Source organism: Podarcis muralis, chromosome 1 (genome assembly GCF_964188315.1).
Source record: "Podarcis muralis chromosome 1, rPodMur119.hap1.1, whole genome shotgun sequence".
Lineage (NCBI taxonomy): Eukaryota > Metazoa > Chordata > Lepidosauria > Squamata > Lacertidae > Podarcis > Podarcis muralis.
The window spans coordinates 34,398,676-34,421,154 of NC_135655.1; the positions used below are offsets into that span (position 1 = coordinate 34,398,676).

At 42.9% G+C, this 22,479-nt stretch overlaps 1 protein-coding gene across 3 annotated transcripts in view; it reads left to right on the forward strand.

Annotated features, from left to right (window-relative positions):
- The window catches only part of EGLN3 (egl-9 family hypoxia inducible factor 3), a 37,698-nt gene extending 15,575 nt beyond the window's left edge, over positions 1-22,123 (forward strand). For all 3 annotated transcript variants that reach the window (XM_077926058.1, XM_028720980.2, XM_028720984.2), the window contains exons 2-5: positions 14,285-14,404; positions 17,072-17,208; positions 19,583-19,656; positions 21,214-22,123. In XM_077926058.1, the coding sequence (XP_077782184.1) occupies positions 14,285-14,404; positions 17,072-17,208; positions 19,583-19,656; positions 21,214-21,251 (369 nt within the window). In that variant the 3' untranslated portion in view covers positions 21,252-22,123. The remainder of the gene's footprint in view (positions 1-14,284; positions 14,405-17,071; positions 17,209-19,582; positions 19,657-21,213) is intronic.
- Positions 22,124-22,479: the final 356 nt, after the last annotated feature.

Consider the following 22,479-nt stretch of genomic DNA (forward strand, 5'->3'; position numbering starts at 1 on the left):
GACGTGCTGGAACACAGGCATTATTTCGTAACAGGTTTCGTTGAAACTGCTGCGACTTCCTCCCATGTAAATGGGACTTAATTCCACTTAATACGTGCTGGATCAAGGTCTGGTGCAAGCACTCATTTGTAGCAACGAAAGCAATTTTTTGGCTATAAAAACCGATTACCGCCAGCTAATATTTTCATCAAAATAATCGCTTTGCTGACTGCAGTGTTTAGTTATGACTGTGTGCTTGGCGACATTCGACTTAAGACTAGAGTCTGCTTTATTGCCTGAGATACATATAGGTAATGCTGCTAATTGTATTTGCAATAGCGCCCGGGATGTAGTATAGATGAAGGACTGCATTGTACAAAGCACTTCACAAAGAGATTGGGAGATAGATAGGCAAGCCGGCATGCTTTGTGCTCACGGTCTGATTCTGTGAGCATTTAAACAATTGTCAGACACTTAAGTATGAAGCAAGGCCTTGATGTGATAAGCTCTACCTGGCCTGGGGGGGAACTTCTGCTTGTTGAGACCTTGGCTGATAGCAGAGCTTCTTGAAAGTTCCCGTAGGCCTTCAGGGGACTCTCCTGTGAAATGTGGGCTTACGTGGCCCATGGAAACAAAAGATGAATGTCGTAAGTAGGAGCTTCATTCCTTCTTACCCACATAGTGTAGTCTAGTCCATTTTGAAGGTTCAGTTTGCTTGGGAGGATGAGGCATATTAGTCCTTTTGGTGCCATTGTGAAGACCCACCCCCAATGTACAGGCCAAAAAGCAATGGTTCAGAAGAAGCAACAATGAGCACAGAGTGTGCTGTTCTAAAGCAGACTTAGTGCAGGCTCCAGAGTTCAGTGAGCTATAATAACTGCTGGCAGTTTCTACCGTGCTGCTTGTACCAGCACCCAACTCGGCTATTTCAGAGCAATTGGCTTCTTTAAAAGAGGATTAGACAAAAGGATAAGGCTATCAATGGCTGCTAGACACAATGTTCAGCTTCCGTTGTCAGATGCAGGATGCTTCTTCTGAATGGTAGTTCCTGGGAATCACAAGTGCAGAGAGCACTGTTGCAGGCAGTGTTCAAAATTCACCAGGTGCCAGGCACATTTTGCACCTGGCTGCCGGCCACTTGTGACCAGACACCAGGATGGAGTCATATGGAGGTGCATGCCTGGGGATCCTTGGATCTTGACTGTTTTCACACACTAGCAACACCTCCTGTATAATTATATCTGCACAATCAGAATGAATTTCAGGAACCCCAAAGTCTTATTGAAGAATACGTACAACTTTCAAGCCATCAGGCTCAAAAATGGCAACGAGGCATTCCGTTTTGGCAATTGTAACCCTGGTTGGCTGTTGCGAGAACAGGATACTGGAGTTAACGGGCCATTGGCCTGATTCAGCAGGCTCTTATGGTGTTTCTTCAGACTTAGCCCCCTTTGCATCCCATATCACGGGTCAGTCAAGCTGGCCTTGGGCACTCATTTGAATTGCCACAGTTCCATTTTCTTCCGAACTCAAAGGGGAGAATGGGAGCCTTTTTCACTGGACTCACCTTATCATATTAGGAATGTGTGGGAGAGATGTTCTCTCCACCCAAAAGAAGAGCTGCTGGATCAGGCCACTGGCCCCTCTAGTCTAGCATCCTGTGGGAAGTCTTGTGGATGCTTTGCTTGACTGCTGCTTGTTCTAATGTGATATCTCTCTTTTTAACCTGAGGTATGGCCTGTTCTCAAGTGCAGATGTAGCGTGAGCACGTAAAACATAGTCGTCTTTGCTGTCAGATGGTGGCAGCATCTCTCCAGGGTCACTGTCCAAAGGACAAAACGTGTGTGTGTGTGTGTGTGTGTGTGTGTGTGTGTGTGTGTGTGTCCATTGGCAGGGGGAAACTATGTTCCTTCTTGGGTTGAGAGATTAATCCTCTTGCTTTCTTCGTGTAGCAGTTTCCAGCATGATCGATGAACTAGGAAATAATCAGGATTCCTCCATGGTAGGTTATACATCTTAAGACATTTATTTCCCATTGATTACACAGGTAACACCAATGTGCCATTGATATAAATCTCATTGCATTAGCAGCAGACTTGACCCCCTATCTAGTCTAGAGCTGGATTTTATAGCATGGCTTGAACACAATCACTTTTCAAGTGAGGTAGGAGAGGTTTATTATTAACAACAAGCAATATGCCCGTCATTATGACGTGTAAAAAGGTCTTGTTTAGTTCACAGAGGTGACTTTCACCCATTTGCATTGTTTTCCCCCTTTATAGGAGAGAAAGTAAAGGGGTGCCCTTGAGAATGATCCTAAAAAGGTAAAGGTAAAGGTACCCCTGCCCGTACGGGCCAGTCTTGACAGACTCTAGGGTTGTGCGCCCATCTCACTTAAGAGGCCGGGGGCCAGCGCTGTCCGGAGACACTTTCCAGGTCACGTGGCCAGCGTGACAAAGCTGCATCTGGCGAGCCAGCGCAGCACACGGAACGCCGTTTACCTTCCCGCTGGTAAGCGGTCCCTATTTATCTACTTGCACCCAGGGGTGCTTTCGAACTGCTAGGTTGGCAGGCACTGGGACCGAACGACGGGAGCGCACCCCACCGCGGGGATTCGAACCGCCAACCTTTCGATCGGCAAGCCCTAGGTGCTGAGGCTTTTACCCACAGCGCCACCCGCGTCCCTAATGATCCTAAGCCTGCTTCTAACTGCATAGCCACAAACATACCTTTATCCTAGGTTCTGTTTTGTAGTCACACTAGACTCTATAATAAGCCTCATGATCAGAGACCAGAGACTAGACAGTAATGCTTGGACTCTTGATAGTCCTTTGTTAACCTAACCTACCTCACAGGGTTGGTGTAAGATAAAACGGATTGCGGGGAGAACCATGCATTCCTCCTTAATTTCCTTGAAGGTGGGATATAAATGTAATTGATGGTGATGATAGGTGACTTGTATATCATTATATCCCCGCGGCGGGGTGCGCTCCCGTTGTTCGGTCCCAGCGCCTGCCAACCTAGCAGTTCGAAAGCACTCTTGGGTGCAAGTAGATAAATAGGGACCGCTTACTAGCGGGAAGGTAAACGGCGTTTCCGTGTGCGGCTCTGGCTCTCCAGAGCAGCGATGTCACGCTGGCCACGTGACCCGGAAGTGTCTCCGGACAGCGCTGGCCCCCGGCCTATAGAGTGAGATGGGCGCACAACCCTAGAGTCTGTCAAGACTGGCCCGTACGGGCAGGGGTACCTTTACCTTTACCTATATCATTCTAACATTCATGGAGCTGCAGAAATGTGCAGTGTGCGTCATACAGAGATCAGATGTTATTTGGGTCCTTCCCATGTAAAGATATAACTGGTAAAGTAAATCCCATTGAAATCAGTATGACGTATTTTCAAAAGAGGCTTATGGTTGGACCTTAAGAACATGGATGGAAAAAAGGCAAATAATGATGTCGGGGATGGAATATATGAGGGCTGTGGAACCTGTGGTCTTTCAGGTAATTTTAGACACCCCCCCAACTGTTATCAGTTCCAGCAAGCATATCCAATGGTAAGGGATGGTGGGAGGCAGTCCAACAATGCCTAGAAGGCTACAAGTTCCCTATTTTTGACTGTTTGGAAGACTAGCAACAATGAGGACGCGGTGGCAGAAAGTACTAGATGGACAAATATATGACTCTCAAAAACCAGATGGGTTTTTGTGGAAGAAACTGAATTTTAAGGAAAGAAACTTTTGAGGAAAGTGAGTTAGAATTGATTAATGCTTGTGTATGTAAACTCATGTACATTTCATACCTAAGCTTAGAAAGAAAAAAGCACACATCGCCTCAATTGTGCCCATTGCCTGTACAATGAAGCAGTCCGATTACTTTACACAGAGAAGGGAGGCCCAGTCCTTTCCCAGCAGCTTCTTCTGTGGTTAATTATGTGTGTGGCCATTCTCAATTGCACAGGTACATACATTTTGCCATTTAAAGCTCAGGAACTTGGATCCACCTTTAAAAATAAAATACAAATTAACTGTTAGCCATGTGCATCATGCAGTTGGATGGAGCATTTTCCTAGAATAATTGTGGAGGCTGTGCAAATATGAACTTTTGTGGTTTCTTGTGTGCACTTTACTATGTGCAGAATTTGGTGTCGGATTTTGGTATGTTCAGTAATCTTGGCCTGTGGCTAAAGTACTGTTTCAGGCATCATCCAATCTTGATTTGCTTTTGAACTCTTGCCACTAGCTTGTTGAAAAATCGCTTACTTTCCCTGGGTTTTCACCTCTGAAGTGATTAATGATAATCAATCACAAGAAGCCCTTGGGAATTACTTTGTACTTATATTGCTTCCTGAATCTGAATATTTCAAAGTCGAGCAATTGGATCGTCATTTTGTTCTTGCGGGTTTGTTTTTTCCCCTTTGCATTTTTGTATTTTTCCCCTCCGAGTTTCTGCTTTGCTGAATTAAGACTCTGTGCATGTTCCATGATCCTACACATCTGGAGAGTGATTGGCATGGGGTCAACAGAGACCTCCTTTTTTCTCTCTCTTCTTCACTTGGCTGTTAACTGTGTGCTCTGAGCCTTCTAGTGATTCACTTCCATGGTATCCACAGGTGTATCAGGCATGACTTCATTTCTTAAAACAAAACATAAGAAATCTTTGATAATTTGTCTTAACTGGGGAATATTCAGTAACAAAAAACATTGCCATCATTTAGGCACATTCAGACCAATTGTCCCCACTCACCCCATATATTAATCTGTACTGTTACCTGGGAGCATCTGTCTCATATGGAGAACTACGTGGTGGAGTTCTCCTATGGAAAATAACCAAATGGAAGATACTCTAGTGATGTTTCAATGACATCTGGACATGGGGCCCCTTCCTGGCCTGCAGTCCTACTCAGAAGCAGATTGAAGCATGGAAATCTGCATGCAATGGCTATCCCCTTCTTCCTAAGTAGAAATGCTGCCAGGGAATGGACCAGACATCACAAAGCATCTTCTTCCTCCTCCTCCTGGGTGCATCTGCTGGTGGGAATAGACCCAGCTACAGTCTGCCAGTGGAGCTATACCTCTGACCTACCAGCAGATCTACTTGCAAGGAAGCACTGTTGCTATAGTATCCCCAGGTAGGGCTGGGAGACGGTCTTGTCTGGCTATAGCAGCCCCTCTCCAGGATTCCAGCGTAGGCTACACTGATGAACTATTGATCTGACTCGGTATAAGGCAGATTCTTAGCTTCCTGTGACTGGAGCTGCAAATGAAATAATTGGCTGGGACCCTCCCCAGGGTAGCACTTAAACACAAACAATTCCTGTGCTGGTTTTTGTTTGTTTGTTTGTTTCGCATTTGTGGGTTGCATACATTCAGAGAGGTGCAGGAAAGCTTATAGGATCAAAGGAGGACGGGGCATACTTACCCTTTTTAAAACCAGGCTGAAAATCTCTGATGCTTTAGTTTCAGTTTGGTGATATTGCTGATAAAACACACTTTTCCTACTTCTTACGGACATATAGCACCATCTTCTATGTGCCTTACACTTTACAAAAAAACAGGGAGGACAGGTCCTTGTCAAGTGGGACTTTTATCAATTAATTACTGTATTAATGTTACTAGAACCAGATCAGGGCCAGTGGTTTTTAAACATAGAACCTCATGTTGCCATCTCTAGGTATGCATATTTACTTTAAATGGCACCCCAGAAGGCATTAATTAATTGATACATCAGCTGTGCCAGTATTCTGTTGGGTGATTAATAAAACAGAATTATAAAGTTCTAAATGCTTGCAGGGGCTGCTGAAAAATTCAGCAACCACACATTTCCCTGCTGCTGTATAGATATAACTTACACATATATAGATATACTTAAAATAACCTGAAGCAGATTCCTTTTAAGGTTATGACTCTATTCCGTGTTGAAACAGGGAGAAGATCACATACCTTTAAAGCATTCTTGTACCACCTTAACAGCCACGGCTTCCCTCAGAGAATTCTGGGCAACATAATTTTTTAAGGGTGCTGAGAGTTGTTAAGAGATGCCCTCACAGAGCTACTGTTCCCAGCACCCTTAAACTACAGCTCCCAGGATTCTTTGAAGGAAGCCATAACGGTGGGTGATATAAGAATGCCTTTTAGATGTTTGGTGAGGATATGACTCTTGGAAGTGAGGAAACAGTCCTTAGAGACATACCAACCCCCACTTAAATAGACTGCTTCCTGGTACAGTGGTACCTCAGGTTACAGACGCTTCAGGTTACAGACTCTGCTAACCCAGAAATAGTACCTTGGGTTAAGAACTTTGCTTCAGGATGAGAACAGAAATTGTGCTCCAGCGGCAGTGGGAGACCCCATTAGCTAAAGTGGTACCTCAGGTTAAGAACAGTTTCAGGTTAAGAACCGACCTCCAGAACGAATTAAGTTCTTAACCCAAGGTACCACCGTATTAGGGAAGGCCCGTCACAAGTTTTCCTTATACAGTGAATATTCTTTCCAAACCCATAAAGCACTGCAAACAAGGCATAATGCACTAAGGTGTCTTCAGAGCAGATGACTCAGGCAAGTGAATGTGCTGCAACTCAGAAGGCCATCATTCTGAGGTCGCTAGTTCATCTCGTTGGCTCAGGGGCAGGATAGAAGCACTATTCATGCAAGACACCATTCTTTCAACCTCAACCACCCACCTGTGACGTTAGGAAAACGACACTGGCCAACACCACAAGGTTGTTGTAAGCACTGCTGAGGTTAAGGGATTCCACAGAGGATGCTCTGAGGGCAGTCCAAATCCCATTGGTGAATTTATCTTTTAAACCAGGACTGAGGAAACTGTGTCATTTCAGCTCTTACTGGACTCTCATCCACCCCAGTTAACATGGCCACTGGTCAGAATTCTGCCCACTCTCTGGGCCACCCTTCCATGTGCTGTTCATGATGCAGAATGAATGGAAAGCTTCAAACACCTCCTTGAAGACCCACCCATCTCTTTATGCAGGTGTTTTCTGGCTCATAAGATTCTTCACACTGTTCTGTTTTATTATTTATTGACATTGAACTGAATGTTTTCTTGATGGCTTTTCTGGATTCATTGATTGGTTGAATTTATATACCGCCTTATACCTGGGGGGTCACAGGGCTGTTCACAGAATAAAATCAAGATATAAAACCACAAAATACATAATACAAATAACAACCCTATAGTCCCCCCCCCACAAAAACACATTTTAAAAAGGCATAGGATGTTTCTACCAATGCATTTCTTTGTATTTTGAGTTTTAAGTGTTGTGTATCCATTTTTCTTTTCTGTTTAATTGTCTTACTTTGTTGTATGTTAACCGCTTAGGGATTTTGCATATTAAGTGGTATATAAATTAATAATAATAAAAAAATTATATCAACTCACTGTATGTATCCCCTTGCATTCAGCTCCGGAAGAATGCGAGAGGCAAGGGAATGAAAGGGTTTTTTGTGTGTACGTTCTTGTCTGGGGATAGTAGGGTGGGGAGGGGGGAGCTTTCAGCAAGAATCAGAACTGAGAAGCGCTGTATGTTTTCTATGTGCTTTCCCTTCCCTTGACCGCTTCTCTGTGAAGTGTACTCTAGAGTGAAGTTTGTGTTTGATTGCTGATAGCCTCACGCTCTGCACGTAGCACTGTCATTAAGCCATCATCTAGCTGGCAAGGAGCCAGATCACACACACAGCAGTTTGAGGAAGTCTCCCTGAACTGAAAGAGCTTCCACTGAAACATGTGTGTGTATATAGACATACATATATATTATATATCTATATACATTGATGCACCCGGAGTGTTTGCTCTTGCTAATTGGAGGCTGGCTCCTGACTCCCCTCTCCCCCCCCCCCCCCCGCGCAGGAAAATAATTAGTTTTCAACAGCCTCTTGCATTGTCGGCTTGTGATGGCATGGCTGCTTTCTGTGTCCAGTTGATCAGTTCTTAAATTATGGGCACTTCGGGGGGGGGGGGCAGAAAATGGGAACATCTGCTGCATGCGATTTAAAAAGGGAAAACAAGAAGTTTTAATGTTCAGGAACCCAGGAAGGAGCCTAATGAGAGGACAGGAGGAGTTAGGAGGCTTGCAGATAAATATCCATCACAATATAAGTTGAAGGGTGGAGGGGCAGGAAGGGGCTAAAGAGTAAGACAACACCCTTCTCACAAAAGAAAGATTAATTGTTTTGATAATTAGAGCAGACTGTGAGCAAAAATCACAATTCTGTGGCCTGAGCGTTTCTCTCAGCCTTTATCTCTCCCCCACCCCCCCAAACAAAGCCTTCAGACTTTTGCTCTGTGATGAAAATGCAAAGTGAGAATACACAGCCAGTTTGAGGGGGCAAACTTTTAATTTTTTTATCTATTTTATTCATTTCTAACCCCTGAAATTACATCCCACCCACTCCCAAGCTCGGGACAGGATCCTGCCACCAAGATAAGAGATGGAAAAGATCTCTGCCCCCTACCCCACCCCTGCCCTTAAATTCACCTGGAAATGAGCCAACTTTTCTCAAGAAAGCCAGTGAGAAAACAGGTCATTTCTCCAGTCAATCCTGGGGCCTAAAAATGGGGGGGGGGCATTCTTTCAGTTTAAACAAAAGCAACAGGGGAAAGTGGAGAAAGTGCTTTGGGTTGTTTTTGGGCAGGACGGGGTCTTTCTCAGACACAGATGAGCTTACATTGTTCCAGTAACTTTGGTGGTGTTCCATCAGCCTCAAAATGCGTCATCTGAGGAACGGACGCCCTAGGAAAGTGGTGGACTCTCCTTCATTGGAGGTTTTATAACACAGGTTGGATGGCCCTTTTGTCCTGGATACATGAGATTCCTGCATTGCAGGGGGTTGGACTAGATGACCGTCTGGGTTCCTTCCAACTATACAATTCTATGATTGTTTAAGCCTTCATCTAGGGCAGGGGTCTGCAACCTTTAAGAGAAAAAGAGCCACTTGGACCCGTTTCCGAAGAAAAAAAATCTGGGAGCCGCGAAACTCGTCATTATAAAAATAACTTTTTTGTCACTTTTTAAAATTATTTCTTTGTTTGACCCCTCAGAATTACTCTTCCTCATAGAAATAAACGTTACATTAACAAGTTACCTTTTTGTGTGTGTGTGTGTGTGTGTGTGTGTGTGTGTGTGTGTGTGTTCTTCACTCCCCTTCAAAACAGTGACCAGCGTACATGCCCCCTTTCAATGCAGTGACCAGCGTACATGCCCCTTACAATGTAGCGGGCGGGCGGGCGGGCAGGTGACGTCGGGACGGTGCGTGACTAACGCACGCACTGCCCCCATGCGACGTCACAGCCAGTACAGCGCCCGCCACAGTGGGGAGTGTCGGGGCGCACAATGCGCCTCCTCCCCTCGCTAGTATCTGCCCCGGAGCCGCGGCAAAGGTGTAAAAGAGCCACATGCGGCTCCGGAGCCGCAGGTTGCAGACCCCTGATCTAGGGGTTGGTGGAAAGTATATAATGTTTCAGCCCTTCTTCTCCACTCACATTATGCTGCCTGAGCTGTCACTTTTTAACATAAGGATTTTTTGGGGTGCGTTATTCTAATCATTTATTCATATACATTTATATATTTAAATATATAGCCTACCTCTTGGTTTTGGATCAGAAAATAGTTATAGTTTCCCATTAAAGTCCCATTGCAAATTCAACAGGAAGTTGTTTTTTAAAAACTCAGTGTAATAGGTGCAAAACCCTACCCCTTAATGACATAAATCCAAAGCCATTTGGAATAGTGTCTTGCAACATTTTTCTAGCTGTGCTGATACAGTTGATTGATAACTCCTAGTAAAAACAGGAAATGTGTGCTTCCCTCTTAAAATCTCGGGGTAGGATGCATGCCTCCTCCAATTTTATTCCTGCAACAACCCTGTGAGGTAAATTAAGCTGAAGAGACAGTGATTGGACCAAAGTTACCCACTGAGCTTCATAAACTTCACAAATATATTTATGGCATAAGCTTTTGAACGCTAGAGTTTGTGTCTATGGCTTAGTAGGGTTTTGAACCTGTGTCTCTCAAGCTTCTAGTCTGGCACTCTAACCACTACACCACCTTGACTCTGTGAGGTTTCCATCTGCTCATCATTAGCTGGACTGCATGCATTATTATTATTATTAAAAAGAACCTGATCTCTTGAGAGCAAACAACATGCAAACCATGTTCCAGTAAGGCTAATCCATGCCTCTCAACAGACTCTCACGCATGTATTGCCTTCCTGATTGGCTCCTACACAGGGTTAAAAACGGTTCACACACTTTGCGATGATCCTTGCAGATTTGGATCTCAGTGTGCAATCGCCACACCAGCTGGTTCACTTTGAATGCACCTGTCATCTGTTCGGGGGAACTGAACTTGAGGCCCTCCTCCAATGCGTAATCAGCACAGCCAAGGTTTAGAGTGCCAAACATCTGTTCAGCTAGCAACCTATGCAGAAACATGTGAACTGGATTTATTATAAACCTATAATTGCTGGTGATTTTATCTTGCTTTTGATTAAAAGCAACATACTGTCTGTTCCATGTTGCAAAACGTCCAGTGTTTCTGTTTTTATGTATATGTGTCTAGAACAAATAAAGCAAGGCATCCACTACCAATTAATTGCCAATATCTTTTTTATCATCATTTTGCTTTGCTCTCTGTACTGCAAGCATTCTTCAATGAATTTCAACCAGAATTGGAGAGAGAGAGGCTTGTGTAACTAAACCACCAATTGAGTTTTTATGTGGTGGTGGGGATGAAAGGAAGGGTGGAAGAGATGTTTTGCCTGCTGTTTCCTTTCTTGTGTTCTAAATCCGAGGGTTTAGAATATGAATCCAATAATATCTCTCTGGGCAGGACTGTATGAAGTATCGTTGAATGGACATGGCACTATGCCAAGACCGTTTCCTTTGTATAGCCGGTGAGCTGTATGCTGCCCTATATTGGCCCAAGATATCCAATGGTACATATATTAATTTATTCATATTTTCACCAATCAGTACAAGTAGATGAAAACCATGTTTGATGCACTACTGTATTTTAATGTTTTGTTGGAAGCCACCCAGAGTGGCTGGAGAAACCCCGCCAGATGGGCGGGGTATTATTATTATTAATAATAATAATAATAATAATAATAATAATAATAATAGTTTTTTAACCTGTTACCAAACTACTGGCAATCAAGTCCTCCTCTCTATAAATTATATTATCTAGTGAAAGAACATTTATGGTAATGGAAATATTATGTGTTTGAAGAAGATAGAGAATACATATCAAGTTGCCTTACACCAGGTCAGGTTAATTGCATACTAGCTCAGGTGGAGGTCCTTCACATCACCTGCCACCTCAGTCTTTTAACTGCAGATGCAAGGCATATCATAGAGCTGGAAGGTGTCCCAAGGGTCATTTAGCCCAACCCCCTGCAATGCAGGAATCTCAGCTAAAGCATCCATGACAGATGGCCATCCAACCTCTGCTTAAAAACCTCCAAGGAAGGAGAGTCCACCACCTTCAACTGTTCCTCATATGACAAGGTTTCCAGACCCTTGATCATCTTGGTTGCCTTCCTCTGCACATATTCCAGCTAGTCAATATCCTTCTTAAATGGCTGCACCCTGAACTGGGCATGGAATTCCAGGTGTGGTCTGACTGAGGCAGAATAGAGCAGAACTATAGAACCTGGGAGCATCTTCATGCAGTGCATGCACTCTTCCACTGATCTATGGTTACTCCCATTGCATCTTACTTCAAAGCTTCCTCACCAGGTTGTGGCACCACTTGCCTCCGACCCAGGGGCTTCCAGGTGAGCAGCGGTGCCCATTCCCCCACAGAGAGTGAGGTGAGAATTTCCCCTTGTAACTATAGACACCTGCCTCTCCAGATTAGGAGACACTTGGCCTCCAGCAAGTGGTGGTAATTAAGATAATCAGGAATGACAGCCTCCGGCCTCCAATATTGTTCCAGTTGTAAAAGCAGACTGAATGAGTACGTGCCGTGAAGAACCTCCTTTTCCTGCCCACCTGGAATGCAACATGCATTCTCCCTTGTTGTCTTCACTTGCGCTTTATGGTGGGTGTTTCAAATTTGTTGGTGTGGTAAACTAAACAAAATGAGGACTAACGGTGTATTGAAAATATTCAGAACAAGAAGTGTAATACAGTATGTTTTGGCCAGTTCTGTAGCTCGGCCTCAGACAGCAGACACATAGACCATTTCAGCGCAGTCTGATAGATTTGGAAAGCTCAGCAAAAGAGCCAAGAGCGACCTCAGGCTGTAGAGTTTTGTTCCCTTCAAGGCATTTAAATATAAAGCATCCTGAAAGAAGGAAACTGTATCACTTGAACACTTTAAAAGAAAATGAGAGTATATGAGAGAACAGTATGTGATTAAGGTACCTGAAATAAGTGGCTATGGGAAAGCATTTAGAAACGCTCCTTTGGATAAGGGACATATGGCAAACTCAGGGGCAGATAATGAAAATGGAGATAATCTTTAGAGCATCACCATTACAGCCTGTTTCCCCACAAGAAAACATGGCCTGTTGTTATCCAGGCCTGGCCAACTCTCAGTCCTGTACTCTGAAACCACACCCTGAAAGTTCTCAACTTGAAAGTTCTCCTTGGAAAGTCCCTGTAAAATGAAAGGGAGCTATTCAAGAGCTTCTGCACACCTGCCATTCATTTCAATGGGATTTGCTCAGGAGAACTTCCTAGTGGATTGTGTCGTTTGAAAATCACTTGAATAACTTAGGGCTGAGATAATTCCTTCCAGTAGCACCTTAAAGACCAACTAAGTTAGTTCTTGGTATGAGCTTTCGTGTGCATGCACACTTCTTCAGATACACCATCTGAAGAAGTATCTGAAGAAGTGTGCATGCACACGAAAGCTCATACCAAGAACTAACTTAGTTGGTCTTTAAGGTGCTACTGGAAGGAATTTTTTTTTGTTTTGACTATGGCAGACCAACACGGCTACCTATCTGTAATTAGGGCTGAGAACTAGACATTACACAGAAATATATATACCAAACCCTCTAGTTCCTGTTATCACCAGTAAATGAAGCTTTGGAGTAATTTTTGGAGGATAGAGCTATTGGCAGTTATTAGCCTTGAGGGTTGCATTCTGTCTCCACTGTGGAGGCAGCCTGCCTCTGAATTGCTGGGAATTTCAAGTGGGGAGAGTACTGTTGGACATGAGTCCTGCTTTTGGGCTTCCCATAGGCATCTAGTCAGCCACTGTGAGAACAGGAAGCTAGACCAGATTGATCCTTGGCCTTGTCCAGCAGGACTCTTTATGATATTCTAATGTGAGTAAGAAAAACTGTGTGCATGATAGGTTCCTGCTTCACATTGCCCCTTCATGCCACTTCCCTCCTCTTGGCCTGCTTCAAATGCATCACGATTTTGGCGGTGATGGAAAGGTAGTTGCCACTGTCAGTACAAGCATTTTCATGGAGTGTCTAGTTTGGCCCCTTGAACCCTAGCACTGTAGCACCAGAATGGACTAGAAAGTGACCATACACCAACAACCTGTGCTTACATGGTGCTTGCTTGAATTTCGGGTGGGGCGGGTGTGCATGTGCAGACAGGACAACTTCATGCAGGATTGGACCAACCATTCCTACACTAATGCTGCAGAATTTTTAAAATGTATTTTTAAGTTCTCTGCCGGCACTTGATTGACTATTCCTCAGTTTCACCTGCTTCTAATCTCCAGCTTAAAATTATTAACGAATCAGTTGAAATGAGAATGAGTTTCACATTCTTCATCCAGGAGCATTGCTTCTTAAGAGCATTGATTTTACAGGAGAATGGGGTGTGTGCGAATAATCTTGTTAGCACCTACAGAAATCAGTCTGTGATCAGTAGGTGAAAAGCTTGGCATTGTTGTTTGGGTCATGGCAAAAAAGAGTAAACAGAAAGTTTAAGAAAAAAGCAGAAACATTATTTGGGGGGTTTGTTTATTCATTTTTTAATTTAAAAAAATCTGCACTTAATTCTATTGGTATCTGCAAATATTTTATCCATTTCTCTTCTACATTATCCCCTTATTGCCATTTTATCTCGTTCATATTGGTTTTCTCGTCTCAGTTTGGTATCCTCTTGATTTCAGTTTGCGTTAAGTGCTTTGCTTGCTTCTGTGTCAATTATCATTGATTCCCAGGGTGGGGTATATGTTTCTCTCAACAGTTTTATGGTGAGCATTCTATTGATGTTTGCTGTCTATGCATTTTAAGTATTTTCTTCAAAAAAACAAACAATAAAACATCCATGAAGAAAAATCTAACCAATGTTCATTCTCTTTGCATTTCATCGCTTAGGCAATGGTAGCCTGCTACCCTGGAAATGGAACTGGCTATGTGCGTCATGTAGACAATCCCAATGGCGATGGGCGCTGTATCACCTGTATTTACTACCTGAACAAGAACTGGGATTCGAAGGTAGGACATCACTGATGCACTGCTCCACCCCAGCCCAGAATGTGGCAGTGCCACCATTGCCATGATGTGTTGCCAGCTGTGATGCTTCCCCTGGCCATCCGCTCCTGGCCTAAGCCAGACTTCCCCAATCTATCACATCCAGATGTTTCAGACGACAACTTCTCTCAGCCTCATCTGGCACACCTAATGGGAGTTGTAGTCAAAAACACCAGGAGGGCACTAGGTTGGGAAGCAACTGAACCATAACACCGTTTTGTTACTGGATACATAACCACTGTTTACAGTGAGCACAGGGAAAACCTGAAGCTAAAATTCATTTCCTTGTTGCATTATTTTTATTTCCATTTGACACACGATTTTTGGAAGGCAAGTAGTTATTTGGAGGTTCTGGGCTGAGGGTTTAAAGAGATGAATAATGAAGGTTTTAGCCTGATGAAAGCAAAACAACACCGCAAAGAAACAAATGTGCTCTTGGCAGCTGAAGCAGATTACATAAAGAATCACAGGATAGTTTGTAGTCCCCTCATCCTTTGAACTATCCCTCCCTCCAATGAAACAACCTTTAAAGAATGCTAAAGGAACAATTGTGCTTATGAGGGATTTTTTTTGTCTTGCGTTATGCAGAAGGAGGTTGTGCAAACTTGTATTTTTTCATTATCGGGTATGCCTCGCCCTCCATGCCTTAGCCTAAACCTCATAAATAGTGTATTTGCTAACATACCTGTTCAGGGCTTGGAAGCAGTTTGCCATGATGTACCTGAAGAGAAATGAGTTGGCATTGTGCCCTTTGGATCTGTCAAAAACATCAATTTTCAAAGCCCTGAATCTGGAAAAAAAAATGTCTTCTACAGTCAATAGCAGTGCCCAGCCCTCGTGACGGACAAGGAAATATTGACAGAATGGCCCAGCTTGCACATCGTGGTAAAACATTGCTCACTTCTATTCTCTTGTCCTGGGAAGAAGCAAAGCACAATCCCTGGCTTAGTTTTGCAGCTGAACTGGGGATTGTGGTTTGTTTGCTGCAAAACTCCAGCTCAGTAATCCAAGAACAAACTCAGCTACTGATTGTGGTTTCTTGGGAACAAAACAAGCCATGATCCCTGATTCGGACATAACACAAAGCCAGGCATTTGTGGCTTCAAGGAGCGAAATAGACCATAAAGGTGTGATCGTGGTAAACCATTGATGTGCAAACCAAGCCAGTAAGATCCCAAACCCTCTGAATAGGGAATAGAAGAACCCGGACTACATTTTCTTAGAACTCGTTTCTGCTTAGAGTTTTGTTTAAATATAAGTAGTATATAAATTGCCCGAGCGAGTTAAATGAGTTGCTGCCTCCTGGGGGACTCATTATAACTTGCAAGCTGCCATATTATTAGGACCAATTCCCTAAAATGTTTTTTTTCCCCTTAAGTATACACAAAAGTGTCTACAAGTGGCAAACACAAGTATCGTATATGTAGCTCACCAGGAGCTATAATTGGCTGCAATCCCCTATTGAAATGTGTCAACCTGGACTTATTCTGGGAGCTCAGAGGCGGCTGGAAAATGCTTCTAAACTCCACCATGTTTTTAAAAGGCCTTAAGGCAGCACAGGTTGCTGCTGCCTCTCCACTTGGTTGGCTGGCAGATTGTGGGACCAGAGACGGCTTTGATGTCTGCGTAGTTAGACTCTTCATCCAAGTTTTGGCATTTCCCAGGAGGAAAATGTACCTGCCGTTTCCATTGATGCTTCCCACGCTCCTTGTGAAGTAAAACTCTCAACCAAAGTGACAGTCCTGTGGTTGTGCCCCATGGCTTACAGTTGGGCTGCTGTGTAAGTGCCAGTAACAAGCCTGAGAGCAATAAATAAACAGAGAGGAGTGGGGTAAATAAAGCCCCCTGGTTTGGCGTAGCAGAGACAAAACAGTGAGGAAACTCTTGCCCCATCTGTGCTATGCATTTAAAGCCATGTCATATCACTTCAAACAGCTGTGGCTCCACCCGGAGAAAACTGGGAGCTGTACTTTGTTAAGGGTGCTAAGAGTTTTTAGGAGATGTTGCTTCCCCTCAGAGAGCTCCAGTTATCAGAGTGGTTTTGCAACCAATCTCTCTTCTCAGGGAACTCTGTGAATTGTTGCTCTGTCAGGGTCATAGGAGCCTCCTTGGCACTTTTAACAAACTAGATTTTACTTTTACAACAGTGTCCCACATGGAAGTTTATGGGGAGGGGTGGGATCTGAAGAGAAACAACCGTATATGCAAGTGTACACTTTGAAATATTCTCAAGAACCATGCCTAGCTTGCAAGTTCCAACGAACCCAACAGGAGGCGGCAACCTTTTTAAAAAAAGAAAGAAAAGAAAAGAAAACAACTCCACAAATGATAAGACAAGCATTCTATAAAAAGAAAGAATAAATAAAGCTGTTTCTTTTCTATCATGTGCCTAAACAGTGGTATACTTCTGTATTTATCCTGTTGAGTCAGTCAGTCATTCCTAAGCCCATTAACGGTGCTTCTCCTCCCAGTAATATTTTTTCTTTTACTTTACATTAAATCTCCCCTTCTGTTTCTCAAACACTTACGATTCACAATCATATCTAAAATTTTCTTAAGTTTAAAAATGAATCCTCTTCTTCTCTCTCTCTCTCTCTCTCTCTCTCTCTCTCTCTCTCTCTCTCTCTCAAGCTACATGGTGGAATTCTACGAATATTCCCGGAGGGCAAGTCCTACGTAGCAGACGTTGAACCTCTCTTCGACAGATTACTTTTTTTCTGGTCAGATCGAAGGAACCCACATGAAGTGCAGCCCTCCTATGCAACAAGGTAAAGAAGATGTGAGGTTTTTTTTAAAAAAAAAACCATTGGATGATACCCAGTTGTGGCATCTGTGAGTGGAATGGACTTCAATTCTGGCACCCAGGCTACCCCTGCCTCTCCCCATTTCCTGTGTGCTCTCCAAATCTGCCCTGGAGGATTGGATATTTTGCATTTTTATGTCCTTGCTCCCAAGATAGACAGCCATTGATTGGTTTTAGTTGTTGGATGGGTGCTCTGTTGATGGTGAATTGGTTGCCCCTCTGCGTTGATTTTATGACTGAATTGTGGTTCAGTGGGCTTTATTGGTTTTGTTTATTTCGAATATTGTTTTAATTGTGTATTCTTTTGCACGTCACCTAGAGAAACATTGTTATTCAAGTAATAAATAGTAAATGGGTTCATCTGAGTCATCAGAGGAAGCCCTGCATAAGGACTTCCTCTTGCACAACAGGGCATCCCCACTTCTCTCTCCCCCCTCCCACCTGCAGATGGGCTCAGGCCAGGAGGAGAAGAAGAATCATTCCATCTGACAAGCCAAAATGTTTTCCCTAACACAACAATGCCTTAGTGCAACACTAAACTCCTCCCAATGGGTCCAGTGTGGTAGGCTACATTATTTACATGCAGAAGACCATCTCCAGGCATCTCTAGTTAAATGATGTAAAGTAGCAGATCTCAGAAGGACCTTTCTTGCACTGCCTTAGACCTGGAGAGTTGCTTCCACTCAGGCTAGAGGAAACTGTGCTATATGGACCAATATTCTGGCTTAGCCATTAAAGCCGAATTTTGCTGAAGAAATTAGCAGGGACAAAAATATGAATTGTTTGCTTGCTTGTTTATTTATTACTATGAGCATTTGTATGTCACCCTACAATCCCAAATTCTCTGGGTGGCATACAGTAAATAAGTGTACAAACAACTTAAATACAACATAAAACAGAAGACCATCAAATCAAAAGCAACATAAATTTTAAAAAAGAACAAAATCCACCAGAATCCCAAAATCAAAATAGATTTTAAAAAACCCCTGATGGGATTATACTATGAGTTATTTAAAAACCATCAAGAAACTGCCTATGAACTATCATAAACACAGTTTCGATTCATTATCTTTATTTTTCACCATAGCTTCTTCTAATGCCATATTTTATGTTTGTGAGGAAATGACTTAATGATTTTTCACATTTAGAGTAAATAAAAGCCCTGAATGACGGTGATTTGCATTTGCATGGTTTTGTGTAAAGCACTATGCAAATTAGTGTTGACCTCTTGCCTCAACATATGATTCCTACTGTGCTTCTGGATGCTGAACATGTTGTCCAACCCTATTCAGAAAAGTACCTCCAGCAAGCACTTCTTTCAAAACAGCCCCATAAAGGATGAGGTACATAGCAAATGGTTTGACAGTAGCTTTCCATGTAAATCCTGGCTTGGAGGATTGAGACCTAAGTTTAATGAGCCAAAATAAGCACAAACTTCAGGCACCTGCATACACCTGTTTGGCTCCCCACTTTGCGCAAGCAAGCAAACCAACCAACCAAGAACCACAATTTGCTGTAGTTTCTGGTTCTGCCCAAACCAGGAAACTCTGTTTAATAGTTTTCATACAAGCCTGGATCTGGAAGCAAACTTTAGACCATATGACTTCATATTCTAGCTTGTTTGGAAGCTATCAACCATAGTTTCCTGGTTCCGACATAAAAGGAAACTATGGCTAGCTGTGGTCCCTGGCTCATTTCATCACTTAGGCAAAAGGAGGGGTGAAGTGGCTGCAGGTAGTTGTCTGAAGCTCCTGTTGACTTGAACCTTTGGCTGCCACCATTATTTCCCACATCCCTTTGCCACTGTTTATGCTGCTGCTGCCATTATTGCTCTCACCGATCTGGGCATGTGTAAAATATTTTTGCTCATGTGGTTCTTTCTGATGGCATTTTTACGTTAGTGACACCTGGTGATCTTTGCTTTAGACAATGTACTTGATAGCTATAGTCAATTATTTTCATGTTTCATAATATTGCCATACAGAACTTAGAGACAACTTAGGTTACATGTTGTATGCTGTGTTACTCTCTAGATGTGTCTATAACTGGATAGAGATGAAGACATAAAAAACAGCTGTATTTGCCTGCCTATTTATACCTGTGTGCCTTGCATGCAAATGAACAGAGTTGTGATGTACATGCCTAGACTGTCACCTACTGACCAATTTGGCTGCTTATTAATATATTTCTAACATTGAAGTGAATCACTCTTTCTGTATTATTATTATTATTATTATTATTATTATTATTATTATTATATTTATATGAGAGAAAAGTGTAGTTTTCTCCTCTCTCAGGGTAGTATTTAGAGACTTAAATCGATTTCCTCTCCTTTACAGGTATGCCATGACTGTGTGGTATTTTGATGCTGAAGAAAGAGCAGAAGCCAAAAAGAAATTCAGGAATTTAGTTGGTATGTTCATTTATTTACGACATCATCAAATCTGCCACCCATCATATTGTGATATTACAAGCTCCCTAGAATTAATTACATGGAACTCACCTTAGGCCTGATCCAGGAATTCAATTCATATGTGAAAATAGGTTTCTGCCAGAAGATGTACTGTATAGATTGCAGCAGCCTGTCTGCATTCCACAATTTGGGCAATGCAGTCAGAGTATTTATCCCCCATGCAGAAGTGTCTCTGAAACTGTTGTATCTTCCCTTGATTGGCCACTGGACTTTAAATCAGATAATATCAGTTCTTTATAAGTGAGCTCCAAAATATGTAATGGCCCGGTTCACACATCACACCAGTCCATAGTTTAGAACAAACTATGGTTTAGTGTGAGCAAGCAGCATCTGGCTCATGCCTTACTCCTGCTGCCACAGCTAGACCACACAGAGTTTGGCTTGTCATGTTCCCTGAACTGGGGGCTGCTGGTTTGTTTCCTCCAAACAAACCATGAGTGGAAAGACAAGAAACCTTGGTTACCACTTGTGGTTTGTTTGGAGAAAACAACCCAGGAGCCAAGTTCAGATGACATCAACCAAACTCTGGTTTGTTTCCTCTCTAGCAAGGCAGAAGCAGGAGTATGGGAAGGAATGACTCTGGTATGTTTGAGCAAGCTTCACCAGGATGCCACTCTTTAACTTTAAACCATGGGTAGGCAAACTAATGCCCAGGGGCTGGATCTGGCCCAATCGCCTTCTAAATCCAGCCCGTGGATAGTCCAGGAATCGGCTTGTTTTTACATGAGTAGAATGTGCCCTTTTATTTAAAATGCACCTCTGAGTTATTTGTGGGGCCTGCCTGGTGTTTTTAATGCACCTCTGGGTTATTTGTGGGGCATAGGAATTCATTCATCCCCCCCCAAAGAAATATAGTCCAGCCCCCCACAAGATCTGAGGGACAGTGGACTGGCCCCCTGCTGAAAAAGTTTGCTGACCCCTGCTTTAAACCATAGTTTGTTTTAAAATATAGCTTGATATGATGCGGGAACCCAGACCAAGATAAGGAAAGTGTAGCTGCTGCTGCTGCTGTTCTGGATGATGTGATCTCATTGTGCCAATGACGTGGAGGGTGGGTGGGAAAATTTGAACCACAATGACATCATATCACAAATCATCTTAGAATGAAACATTTGCTGTGAAGGTAGGAAAGAGATGCAGAGAGGTGGCATCCATATGTTCCCCAAAACATTTAGTTTCAGCCTACTCGGATTTCTTGAGTTCTCATTGCTGATTTAGCATTTGAGAGATCTTTTTTAAAAAATGAAATGAAAAATAGTACAGTTGTGATAAGCAGCAAGACCAGGGTTTGGTTTTCAAGCATGTGGTGGTGTAGTTAAGACCTCAAAAATCTGGGTTCAGATTCCTGCTACTAAAAAACCCGAACAGTAAGAATGTTGCCGTTTTCTCTCTCTCTATAAAATATATATAAACTCAGATATTCAGTATAAGTACTGTGTTGGCCTGCCTGCAACATGTATTCTGGCATTTAATCATATATTTGATCTTTCATTGTAGATGCAGGGAAGACAGAAGCAGTTCTCAACGAAGACTGAACAGAGGGATACCCAACGTAATTCCTTTTAATGATGATTACGGGACTGTTTTGTAAGCAATAAGATCCAAAGATGTGGTCTGTTTCCGGTGATTACTGGACTCTCTTCTTGCAGAAATGCACTAATTTTTTGGGCACTGTCTAGCATTTGCATATTACAGTGATGGTACTCCTGGCAGCTTCCTACCACATCCATTTGGCATAAAGCACCCCTGTTTTCTACCTGCCTTTTAAGTGAAGAATGCCACCAAGTGTTGTTTTTTAGAAAGTGAAGAATATCACCAAGCCTGGTGCTAATGACAAGACCAAGTTGGCAATACTGGTAATAAAGATCCTAAGCATTCGAAACTGTTGGGGAAACCTGAGTCTTGATTTGCACTTTATGTACGTTTTTCTAGTTCAATGAAAAGGATCCCTCTCTGGCAGACTGCAGATGGGCAGCAACAGAAGCAATCAGGGATGCAAAACGGAACTACAGTACACGTCTGTCAGGAGCCAACTTCATTATGTTCAACGTGGGGCCTTTGATGGGCCGCCTTGTCACTTTGCTGCACAGGCTATTGGCTTCACCAGCCTATATTGTTAATCCCTCCCTAAAAGGATAAGCCTCCCACTTCCCATAAAATTGCCTGGATTTTATTCATGTTGCTAAAGTCAAGCAGCAGCAGCAGCAGCAGCGTTCCATTGCTCTGCCTTTTAGACCCCCAGGACAGAGGTGGAAGCAGTTGAGCAGCTGTCCACTGTTTCCCTTTCCCCCCTCTTCTTTTTCTGAAGTATGAATGATCTGTCTATACACATTTTACGAAGCATCCGCCTCCTACCCAAATTTGTAAACCTTTTTTAAATAAAAAAAAAAGTTGATGATAAACTGAATGCATGTATATGCCAAGAATTCGCCTAGTCAAGCTTTATTTTTATTCTTTTAAAACTGATCTTCCAACTGCCACAATTTGAATGATAGAAATGTAACTCTGTCTGTTTCTTTTGACCTGGCAATTGCATGGCAGGATAGCTGTGGTCAGATACAGAATGCCATCCTGAGTCACTTTACATCTCTGATTTAATTTCTCCTCTGACGTTAATGGAGCTCGGATTGTACAATTGAATCTCAAACCTAATCTCTGTTGTTTGTGAGTCTATGAGGAAGTGTGTTCAATACTTCAACCTTTACAGCTCAATCCTAAAATTTGTTGTGCCAGCAAAAAGTGTCAGATGGGGCGTACGATACT